Raw genomic sequence first — 11,964 nt, 5'->3', positions numbered from 1 at the left:
TTTTTTCTTAATGGGATACAATAAATTACTCTTTATTTTTGGCTGCACTGGGTCTTCGTTGCTGCACATGGGCTTTCTCTAGTTGTAGTGAGTGGGGGTAAATTACTCTTAATGCTGTTAATGAGATTAAGTGATGAAAATAAATCCACATTAATCAATAGGTACTTCCAAGGTTATTAATTTAACTGTGTTTGAGGTCTGTTAGACTTTGTGACTAGAAATGGTAATTCTATACACAGCATTTGAAGCTAAGTGGGAATTTAAATACATGCTCATGTTGCTAACTAAAATTCACATCTCTCTATGAGAAAATGCAACCTGGGTTTCAAAACACTGATATAATTGTTTGAAACATATTTATAAGTTGGAGATTGACTGTATTTTCAGATTACTATTACTATAATGGTGTTTAGAAAGTATTTTTACTTGTTTTTAAAAAATTAATTTTAATTGGAGGCTAATTACAATATTGTAGTGGTTTTTGCCATTTAAGTTTTTAACAAAACTTCTAAGAGAAAGCACTTGATTCAGTAACTGTTACTATTTTATTGAGTAATAAAATGACAAATCCTCCACATATGATAGATTTGAGGATCTCATAGAAATTATCAAAATAAAATGCATTTACTTATGAATTTTATTGATCTTTTTTTCTGGTATTTTCATATTCAGTTTTTAAAGCTTCTTATTTACTTGATCAGGGTGAGATTGTTTCATCTCTATAAAATGTTTCTGCCTTTCTCATCTCCATTGAAAGGCTCAAAAATCAGTACTATGAAGATGTCCTGGTGTCCTACTGAGGTATTGCTGTTTATGGAAAAACAGTACATAAAGCAATAAATAGCTCTAGCCTGAGATTCAATGCAGAAGCAGAGCTGATGTATCTGATGAATGGCAAATGCCATTTACAGCCTCATATCCTTCAGTATCATAAATACTAGTCTCAATGTAAACATGGTAATACAAAATGAACTGTATAGTATATACTTTGGAGAAGGCAATGGCACCCCACTCTAGTACTTTTGCCCAGAAAATCCCATGGACGGAGGAGGCTGGTAGGCTGCAGACCATGGGGTCGCTAGAGTCGGTTGGACACGACTGAGCGACTTCACTTTCACTTTTCACTTTCATGCATTGGAGAAGGAAATGGCAACCCACTCCAGTATTCCTGCCTGGAGAATCCCAGGAACGGGGGAGCCTGGTGGGCTGCCGTCTATGGGGTCGCACAGAGTTGGACACTACTGAAGCGATGCAGCAGCAGCAGCAGTATATACTTAAATGATAGAAATGAAGAAGTAGGTGCATATGCCAATCTGAATTATAATTTGTTTTTATGACTCTATCAGAGTGAGCTCAAAGTGATTATTTTTATCATTTAAATTTAAATAGAAACTTTTATAGTGATTAGTTGCTTGAGGTGGACTATGTGAAGGATATAGGCTAAGGTTCTATATTTGGCTATACCCTAGTCATCAGTAATTTGTATAAGTATCAGGTTGTTAAAATTTGTTTAACATTAATATTACTTTGATTAACATATGCTACATGTCTACATAGCTAATACTTGCAGATCTCATAAAATACTCTTAGTTTAAATATGTAATAACTGATATTTTAAAAAATAGAAATGATAGTGAAAACCTTTTTACAAAACTGAAAGCCATTGGACCATACTCTTTATTTTTAATTTATTTTTTAAATTGGGGTATAGTTGCTTTACAATGTTGTGTTAGCTTCTGCTGTACAACAAAGTAAATCAGCTGTATGTATACATATATCCCCTCCCTCTTGGACCTCCTTCCCACCCTATGCCCCCATTCCACCCATCTAAGGTCACCACAGAGCACCGAGCTGAGCTCCCTACACTACATAGCAGTTTTCCCTTGCTATCTGTTTTACAAATGGCAGTGCACAGATGTCAGTCCCAGTCTCCCAATTCATTCCACTCCCCTCTTCCCTCTCCCCTCACTGTGTCCACAGTTCATTATTTACATCTGCATCTCTATTTCTGCCCTGCAAATAGGTTCATCTGTACCATTTTCTCTAGATTCCACATATATTCATTAACATTCAATATTTGTTTTTGTCTTTCTGATTTACTTCATTCTGTATTACAAACACTATGTCCATCCACATCTCTACAAATGACCCAATATCATTCCTTTTTATTGCTAATATTCCATATCTTTATCCATCCTTGATGGACATTTAGGTTACTTCCATGTCCTGGCTATTGTAAATAGTGCTAACAATGGGATGCATGCATTTTTTTGAATGATAGTTTTCTTAGAGTATATATGCCCAGGAGTGGGACTGCTTGGTGATTTGCTTTTAGTTTTTTTAAGGAATCTCCATACTGTTCTCCATTGTGACTGTACTAATTTACATTCCCACCAACAGTGTAGAAGAGTATCCTTTTCTCCACACCCTCTTCAGCATTTATTGTTTGTAGATTTTTTTGATGACGGCCATTCTGACTGGAGTGAGGTGATGCCTCATTATAGTTTTGATCTGCATTTCTCTAATAATTAGAGATGTTGAGCATCTTTTCATGTGCCTCTAGGCCATCTGTAAGTCTTCTTTGGGCAAATGCCTATTTAGGTCTTCTGCCCATTTTTTTATTTATTTTTTTTGATACTGAGTTTCATGATCTGTTTGTATATTTTGGAGATCGATCCCTTGTCAGTTGCTTCATTTGCAAATATTGTCTCCCATTCTGAAGGTTGTCTTTTTGTCTCATTTATAGTTTTCTTTGCTGTGCAAAAGTTTTAAACTAGGCCCATTTGTTTATTTACATTACTCTAGGAAGTGGATCAAAAAGATCTCGCTGTGATTTCTGTCAGAGTGTTCTTCCTATATTTTCCTCTAGGAGTTTTATAGTATCCGGTTTTACACGTAGGTCTTTAATCCATTTTGAGTTTATTTTGTGTATGGTGTTAGGGAGTGTTCTGATTTTATTCTTTTACATGTAGCTGTCCAGTTATCCCTGTACCACTTATTGAAGAGATTATCTTTTCTCTATTATATATTCTTGCCTCCTTTGTCATAGATTAGGTGACTATAGGTTACATGGGTTTGTCTCTTAGTTTTCTATTCTGTTCCATTGATCTGTATTTCTTTTTTTTTGGGGGGGGGGAACATATCCTTTAAATGGTGAATTATATGATTTTTTAATGATCAGTAAAGCTATTAAAAAGAACAAAAATTGGGGGAAATAAAGACCTTATCGTATATTTCCAGTATCTATTTTTTTTCCAGTCATATTTGCCTACCTAAATTGACCCTTGAAAACCACTGATTTATTGAGATAATTTTTAACTTAATTAATTTTGGGCTGTGCTGAGTCTTCATTGCCTTCCCCAGGTTTTCTCTGGTCGTGGTGAGCAGGGGCTACTCTCCAGTTAGGCTGCTCATTGCAGTAGTTTCTCGTTGCAGAGCACAGGTTCTATTGGTATGCGATTCTTAACCACTGGCCTACCAGGGAAGTCCATAACCTGGCTACTTTTAAAGTAGAAAAAGAAAAAAAACAAATAGAAAAAGATTTTTTTTTTCATATTTTTGTACATTCATGAAGATTTGTATCATATTTGTATCATATTTGCTTAGCAATAACAATTTTAGATGATTAAATATTGAAATCAGTGATCTGCCCTACTCTTTTGTGTCATGAATGCTACAAGTTTCATTCTCAGTTTTGGCCTTTATGTTTCTGTCTCTGCTCTACTTCTTTCTTCTTTGCATTGTGTTCATCTGTGTTACAGGAATAAACCCATTCTTCCTTTCACATTGCTCTTCTTCATGCATCCATTTTTCTCTTCCCTGGATAATTTTTCTTTGCATCCCTTGATTTTTTTCCCACTTTTCTCCTTGTTACTTAAAAAAAACAAAGTCCCTCTTGTGGTATTGTGTTAAAGACAGTCAACTCTTGTATGTGGGGGAAGAAAAAAAGATCAAAAGAAGGGGTGGAGAAGGGGCGGAGTGGGGGTGGTTGGTTGACTTGGGGAAGAAAAGGGGAAAGAATAGCAGAACCTTCTGTTCCTGAACAGGGGTGAATCATGGACATTTGTTAAGGCTTGAATTGAAGTTTTGTCACCAAGTTGTAACTAAGTTTATGATGAGGGTTCATCTTTGATAAGTATTTTGTTGTAGTTGAAAGGGAAACATTGTACACATTTTGAGGGAAAAAAAAAAAAGAAATTTAAAGGAAATGCATGATCAGTCCAATAAGTAGGAAATCCAAAAGTACTCTCATAATCTTTTGAAAACCATCAGGTCTTGAATATAAAGAATTTTTAGATACTAACAGAGAAAGATATAGAGATGAGTGAATCTACATAGTCTTCTCAACCAAAACATACTTGTTTTTAATACAAATGACTACTACTCACATGAATGACATAAGTATTTCACTATCAATGGCAGCTAGATTATGAAATGTTATTAAAATGTTATAAAAACAAAGATCTTTATTTTGAAGTTATTCATTTGATATTTTAAAGTTATGCATTTAACTTACAAAATTAATCTGCATGTATTCTGACAGCATTAATTCTATCCATAAAATGAATGAGATTCTGGCAAAAGATAGATTGATCTCTGTGTAACAGAAAGACTGGCAGTAATGTCTAGGTAATAAATAGGCTCAGCTTAAAACTCAGAATTTAGTTTACCATTTTACATTGGACTATCATCACCCAGGTTGGCAAATTTATGAAATCAGTTCTCTTCTTCTAGCTGGTTATGGACATTCTGAGAGTACCATATTCTTTAAGAACAAGTTACCTTAGAATAAAATTTAAGGAATTTGAATAAGAAAGAAAAATCAACTTATATAAATCCAGTTGTGCACAGTGCAAGCTATCTTTAGTATTGTTCTTAGTTTTGGAGGTATAAAATGTTGAAATATTACTGATTTAATTATGAAAAAACAATAGGACGTTTGATAGCATATGACAATATCGTTCAGTCTATTAGGCATTACAGTATTTCCTCCCCAAATTACCATAAACCCTATTATATCCCACCACCTTATATATCTTGAAGAAAATACTGTTATTATATAAATATGTTTGCTCTATTGATTTTCCAATGTTTCCTGATACCCAAATTAGAAGTTTATATCTTCCATTTGCAATAAGGGAGTAAAAAAGACATCATATCATTGTTGTTTGTCAATGGAATATGGGATTTTAACTCTTAAGTTTATCTTCTTTGTACTAACAGTTGGCATTTTAATAACCTAAATCTAAAATATGTGGCTCCAAAGTCAAATGATTGATCTTTTATTTTCTATCCCATGCTCATTTCAGCAGGAGAAATTCCTAGCAACACCCTTTTGTGGTGCTTCTGTGGATACTCATCTAATTAATTATGTGTACAGAAAGTGAATCTGATCCCTAACATATCCATATGTTCATAGAAATATGCTGGGTTATAATGGTGTTTTATTATATAAAGTATATTTAAAAATCTAGTGTCAGAAAAATAATATAAAAAATGATTTTCCTTTCTTTCTCATGGAAGGCTACATCCATGAAATTAAAAAACAAAACAAAAAAAGAGCATCAAGAGTTATTAGCTTTGATTATTTCAAATGTTACTATCTACTTATTATTAACCACTTCACATTGTGTTTTTGTTGTTAGTGAATACTTAGATAAATAACTGAATTGTCTACATTCTTTTGTCTCTGTAGGCCTAAGTAAATGGATTCTATATACTTTGTGTTATAAATTATAGTTCAAACAACAAACCCCACCTCTATTTATGGCGAAGGATCTTACTATGAAATCTAGATTTTGGAGTCTGAGTTTTGTTTTTTTTTAATGGAAAGTCATACTGTAGATGCTGACTTTTTCTGAGATGTGTTTGAGTTTAATGGTGGAGGAAGAGGAAGAGCAAAAATAAAACAAAAATTAATGAAAAATTCTATGATTAGTAGAGACTGAAAAATAGAATGGCCTAAACCTATTGCTTGTTGAAGATACAATGATGTTTTAAATGCAACAGCTTATTTTTCTACATACTTAAGTTAGCATAAATTTGCTAGCAAGAGACTCCTGTGGGGAAATGATAAACTTCCAATAAATACTTTTAACTGTTACTTTGTGTCCATTTTAGAAAAGGTATTTCCTCAAAAGCTTAATGTGGTTATCTGTCAACAGGTGTATTATTTAGGCCAAGGAAAAATGTCTTCTAAATATTTGTCTTGATTTTGGGAAGTATTTGACCATACCTGTTCATCTAAGACAGCGTCTGTTCCACGTTGCTTTGTATCAAGGCCTTCATGTGCTGCTTCAGTTTGAAAGTACTGAATGTGAACGCTGACTTAAAAACCACTCCACACGCGCTTAACCATTCTCCTGGGAATTGATGCTTCTGAGTTGCTTTCTTTCGTATTCCCATCTCCTGAAAACATTCCCCAAGGACACAAATAGCGGAAGCTTTCTTTCCATTTGTCTTTAACTTTGCTTTCCTCAGCACACATCTGTGCAAGGCAGCGTGACAGGACATCAAATCAGAAGTATTTCTGATGTGATTCTTCCACATATATTGATCTTAGAACCAGGTCTTTTACTCTATTTGCATATAAAAAATATTGATCTTAGAACCAGGTCTTTTACTCTATTTGCATATAAAAAAAAGAAGGTCTTTTGTCACACTTTTTGCCTTAGTTTTCTACAGATATGACAAGAAACTAAAAATTCATCATTTCCTTTAAAACTTTTCTAACTAAGGAGGATTATTTTCCTTTCTAGTGTTTGTACATGAGAGGGGGGGAAAGTGAGGGGAGGAGAGGCCATTTTTAGAATTTCTTTGTCCTTTTCTTAATCTCAAATGTTGAAGAAATTAGATTTGACTTACTGAAAAATAAATAATAGAAAGCATGCTCATACATACAAGGAAAAAATTGGGAACATCCAACAGAAATAGAATTTTATGCTAGCAATACACACAGTATAACCTAAAACAAAAAGGTAGAAAGAGGAAACATTTTATGGCTGTTCTATTCATATTGTTTTTTGTTCATTCTTAATAAAAATGAAATTATATGAATTAAACATTTACATATTATAGCAATTGATGGTTAGCTAAAAGTGACAGATTATAAATATGAGTAAAAGTGCTGTGCATGAAATCTTTAAAGTTTATTAAAGGAATGATTAAATACAGACATCTAACTTTTCATTAATCTTTACTTTCTTTTTAGAATATTTCCTCCTAAATGAATAGTAGATACTGGTTTCTTACATCTTTCTCACTTAAAGCCCATAATTCAAGTTTTATCATCAATCCTTATGGTATATAAACATTTTATCTTGAATGGCAAATTTTGGTGACTTAGCAAAATTTAATTAAAATTGATAGGCTATGATCTAATCTTCATGAAATTTTCCAAAATAACACAACTGGACAGAAACTGTACATTATAGAATGCTATGGTTAATCAATTGACACATAATGCTGTATTGTGAAAATGGTCTTGGTTTAGTTTTCATACAAAAGAAACAAAAGCCACATTTTGAATATCATCATTAAAAAGGTTTAGATTGATAAAAAGCAATTAACACAACCGAGGATTAAGCAATGATTTCGGCTTACAGATGACAGTCAACCCCATCAGAAAGAACTGTAGATGTAATATCTTTCTTCAACAGCTTCAGAAATGAGAGAGCACAGTGTTTCATCAGAGTGATCCAAAGGAATTGAGATTTGGCTCAAAGGCCAACGAACTTAATAATGAAGGCTGACTACCTTCTCGAGAAGTTTATTACATTCTTTTATTCCTTAAGCTCTTTCTCTTAAAGATGTAAAATTGGAAATGGTGTACCTTAGTAGGAAGTCTGAAGTCATTATTGAAATAATTATTTCAGAATTTATTAAAATATTTTTCTGCAGTGTGGCTATTATACCAACATATCATGTAGACAGTAATGGGCATCTGATTCTGCCATTCTTAATCCCCATGCTGGGGAAGAAAATTTGCTTTTTAATCACTAAAAATTGGAAAAAAAAAAAAAAAAGATGGACTTTACTATTTTGTTATCTAATTTTGGAGAAGAAAGCTATCTATGGTTATATAAACTATCTTTGTGAGCTGAGTTCTCAATCCTACTCCATCACATCCCACTTTATCGCTCATTTGCTCCCTCCTGCTGCCATTCTCTTGGTTTAGCATAAAACAAACTAAGTCAAGTCACGGTGGGGTGCCTTTTGTGAGGTCACTCAGAATAAGAGGAAAGAAACAGAGAGCAAGATATATATGTACAGAATTAAAGAAAACAAGGCGTGCACGCGCGCACACACACACACACACACACACACACGAGAGGTTAGGAGGAGGAAACATCACTGGGTCAAGAATCATAAAATCACATCACATTTTAAAATGTTGCTATTAAGTATTAATAGTCTTCTGTGTGAGCAGATTGCCTTTAGAGAGATGGCAAATCAATTCCGAATTAATAAGGGTCTTTCTGTTTTCATAATCTCAAGAAACTAGAGAAGGGCTAATTAAAAATCCCAGGCCTCCCATAATGACAACTTTTAGGCATATGCAGGATGGTAATTTTTTTTTTTCCCCAATCAGAAATGGTGTCAAAGTGCTCTAATACACTACTAGAGGGGGCTTAATAATTTAAGGTGTTCAGGGAAACCTTTTTATCTGGTGCACCAGCTCCTTCCTGAAGGAAGCCTATGTGGTCCGAGAGGCCTACGCAAGACGCACCTGTTTTTTCTAATGGAAGGCCTGGGCACGCCTGCCTGCGGATGCAGGTGAAACTAGTCTGTACCGCAGTGGTATTCCCTAGCTCTCTCCCTCAATTCCTCCTCCATATTTTAGGCGCGTTTCGCAAATTGCCACCTGTTTCTGCTTACCCTTTTCATGCCTTCATCCGGACCAAGTGAACTTGTTTTGCAGCAACCTTGTCAGGGCAGGGCAGACCACAGGCCAGACCAGGCATTTGGGGGACTTTTGGAAGTAGTACAATGCTTATCTCGCGGCACAGTGCTCCTCGGGTATAGAATTTGTCCTTCCACCCCTCGGTCCTACCTAACACATGGCCAGAGTAGGAAGATTTTACAGCATTGGGTCCTTCTCTGATTGTCCTCAGCCCGGACCTTGCCAGGTCTGTCTTGCCTTGCTCTGTCTTGCCAGGTGAGAGGTACCTGGGCGTCGGGCGGCGCTGCCACAGTTGGCACTCAGCCACGCCGGAGGCTCTAGCCTCTGGCACTCCAGGGCAAATAAATAGTGCCACCTGGTAGGGAGTCAAAAGTGGTGCTTTAAAATGCAAATATAAACCCCTCCTACACTCGTTGTCAAATCACTGCCCCACGATTCTCAGGCAGGCAGTGGATTCTGCGCCTGGGAGAAGGGCCGGGGGAACACTGCCTGCCTGGGAAAAATAACCCCCGAAGACGCGAGCCAAGTGCTGGCCCGGAGCCCCTGCTGCCTGTGGATACCCACCCAGCGGCTAGCGGTCCCCTGGGAGCTCCGCGGGGCCCGCCCCGCTCTCGTTCTGCACGCCGGGTGGCTGGAGCAAGCCGGCGCCGACTTTGGGAGTTCCTTTCTGCCTTGTATGGAGGGCCGCTCCTGCCCGTCTCCGCCCGACTGCTCTGACGCCCAGCCCTCCCGCTGTCCACCCCCAGCCACCTCCCTCTGACTTGCCCGGAGAAGCCAGACGAAGCCTCTCTCTCTGCCACAAGTCTCTCCGCCTGCCATTCCCCCATTCCTGCAGCCACCCCCACCCTCCCCAGTGCCGTCACCCCTTCTCCGCCCCCGCCTCCGCCCCCCGCCTTCTCCACGGCAATCGGGGGAATAAATCAGGGAGGAAACCGAGAGGGAGCGAGAGCGCGCCAGCGCCGGCGGGCTCGCCCAGGTCTGTTTCCAAAGTCGCCCTTGATGGCGGCTGAGGCGAGGCAGCTGCGGCGCGGAGCTGCCGACGCGCGCTAGTGGGTCCGCCCGCCGCCCCTTCCCCCGCGCCGGGCTTAGCCCCTGCGGCACCCCCACTCCAGCCCGCGCCCCAGCCACAGCCTCGGCCGCGCCAGCCCGCAGACGCCTGTAGTCCGGGCGGACCTTGCTCCTTCTCCTCCCGCGGTTTCCAGCACCGGTCCTTCCCCCGGCTCCGGAGGGAAGCCAGATTGATCTTCGATCGCGAAGATGGCTGCTGGCTGCCTGCTGGCCTTGACTCTGACACTTTTCCAATCTTTGTTGATCGGCCCCTCGTCGGAGGAGCCGTTCCCTTCGGCCGTCACGTAAGTGCTCGGGCCGGGCAGGCAGGGCGGAGAGTGCGGGCCAAGGGGTGCCGTGGAAGTAGGACGGGGGCTCAGTTCCCGAGTTGAGGGGGCTTTTCTGCCCGTGGGGGTGGGGAGCGAGCCGGGCTCAGATCTGGAGAGGCCGAGCGGGAGGTACGCGCGGCTCATCGCCGGAATGCGCACGGAACCGGCGTCTCGGGAGCCTCGGCGGGGCCGGGCTGTCCCAGGAAAGGTCTGCTGACGACTTGCCGGCACCTCAGCCCATCTCTAAAAGGATTCCTTGGACTTAAAGAGTTTAGCTGCACTGTGGGAAAAAGTTTCCAGCCACATACCCGCTCTCATCAAACCGACTCCAGTAAAAAGTTGTGTTTGGCTAGGGCATTTTGCAAACAAGTAACTGCAGGCTGGCCTGGGTAGCATGCACTTCTCCCGTACTTGGCCTCTGAGATGCTAATTGCTGTGGTATCCAAACTCGTTTAGGTCCCAAATTACTGGGCGCACTTGACAGCCTTTCTGATACGAGGAGTGCTTGGCCCTCGCGGCAGAGGTGCTGTCCACCCCCAGGGGCTCGCAGGAATTGACACCCTGCCATCCAACCTCCCTCACCCTCTATTTGAAACAGTGTCGGCAGACACGCGGTTCCTGTTGTTAGAATGAATAGAACCCTCTATTCCTTGGGGGGGAGGGACTGAGCGTTTTCCACAGTCTCCTGCAATTTTTCTCTTATTTTTAACATTTCTAAAATAGCTTAAGAAAACCTCGCTGCTGTTCTGGAAATAGTGTTTGAAGGTAGCTGTATAGTCACACGGCAGGAAGGGAGTGAAAAATAATAATTCTCTCGTGTTGGAGAAAGGAATCAAAGTCAGTGGCACATAAAAATATATACATATTTTTAAATGTGCTGAATAGCCTATTAGGCATTCTGGGAAAGCATTTATTTTGGTTGTTGAAGCTACTTTAAAGCTTGTAAGAGTAGGTAATGGTAAGTGGATGAGTCACTTTAATGCATTTTACATAACAAAAACAAAGCCCAAGGTAGCCTTCCCGGTATTTTTGCTGTTGGGAATTATTTGCTGTCCTTTGTTGGCAGAGTGCTGAAAACTGGAGTTTTTGGTGTATACTGACCTTAAAGCTTCACTAGTTGAAACCCTGCAGTTATTATTTAAGACTCAGCTTAAAGTATTTATTGCATTAGGTGTCAGTGCAAGAACCCGAAGGATGCACATTCTAACCCGGAGAAGGGGAGTGTCTAATATTTTTGTCATGATTTACAGTCATGTTATTTTTTAGATAATCTTCCATAAAAATAATAGCAGATCCTTTTTGTTATGAAGCAAAAGGGTAAATGCCATCTGTAGATCTTCCTTTAATTGGCAGTATATTCCAAGCGGATATTTTGAAACGTGAAAAGAGTAAGAATTACACTAAAGATGCTTCAATATTATTCACTCATTAAGAAATTACACTTTTATTCTTTTTTAAGTCTTTTTGTAGCTTGGCCTATAAACTGAAAACTGAAGTGAGTCGCTTGCGTTTTGTGTCAAAGAAGTGGCGCTTTAAAAAGGAGTCAGTGTGTTCAGTTTACAGATTTTTAAAGTGTTATTTTTAACTGGCAGTTTATCAATATTTCTATCATTTGGAGGGAATGCATCATCACACCATAGGGGGAAACTATGACTTTTAAAGATACAACAAAATACAATCTTTTGT

At 39.0% G+C, this 11,964-nt stretch overlaps 1 protein-coding gene and 1 long non-coding RNA gene across 13 annotated transcripts in view; one reads left to right on the top strand and one right to left on the bottom strand.

The window, feature by feature from the left end:
- Positions 1–1,671: 1,671 nt before the first annotated feature.
- LOC147374447 (uncharacterized) lies at positions 1,672–9,011 on the bottom strand. Its single transcript, XR_015162775.1, has 3 exons — positions 8,878–9,011; positions 6,236–6,408; positions 1,672–3,498 (listed from the first exon to the last, which is right to left on the bottom strand). It is a non-coding gene; the product is annotated as an uncharacterized LOC147374447 (long non-coding RNA).
- CACNA2D1 (calcium voltage-gated channel auxiliary subunit alpha2delta 1) overlaps positions 6,804–11,964 on the top strand; it is a 527,964-nt gene continuing 522,803 nt past the window's right edge. For all 12 annotated transcript variants that reach the window (XM_086397179.1, XM_086397175.1, XM_086397178.1 and 9 more), the window contains exon 1: positions 6,804–10,254. In XM_086397179.1, the coding sequence (XP_086253305.1) occupies positions 10,160–10,254 (95 nt within the window). In that variant the 5' untranslated portion in view covers positions 6,804–10,159. The remainder of the gene's footprint in view (positions 10,255–11,964) is intronic.

Source organism: Bos grunniens, chromosome 4 (assembly GCF_055505025.1).
Source record: "Bos grunniens cultivar Pamir isolate PY7600 chromosome 4, Bosgru_T2T1.0, whole genome shotgun sequence".
Classification (NCBI taxonomy): Eukaryota; Metazoa; Chordata; class Mammalia; order Artiodactyla; family Bovidae; genus Bos; species Bos grunniens.
Note: the sequence above shows the minus strand (reverse complement) of the source record. Positions and strands in the feature narration are given on the sequence as shown.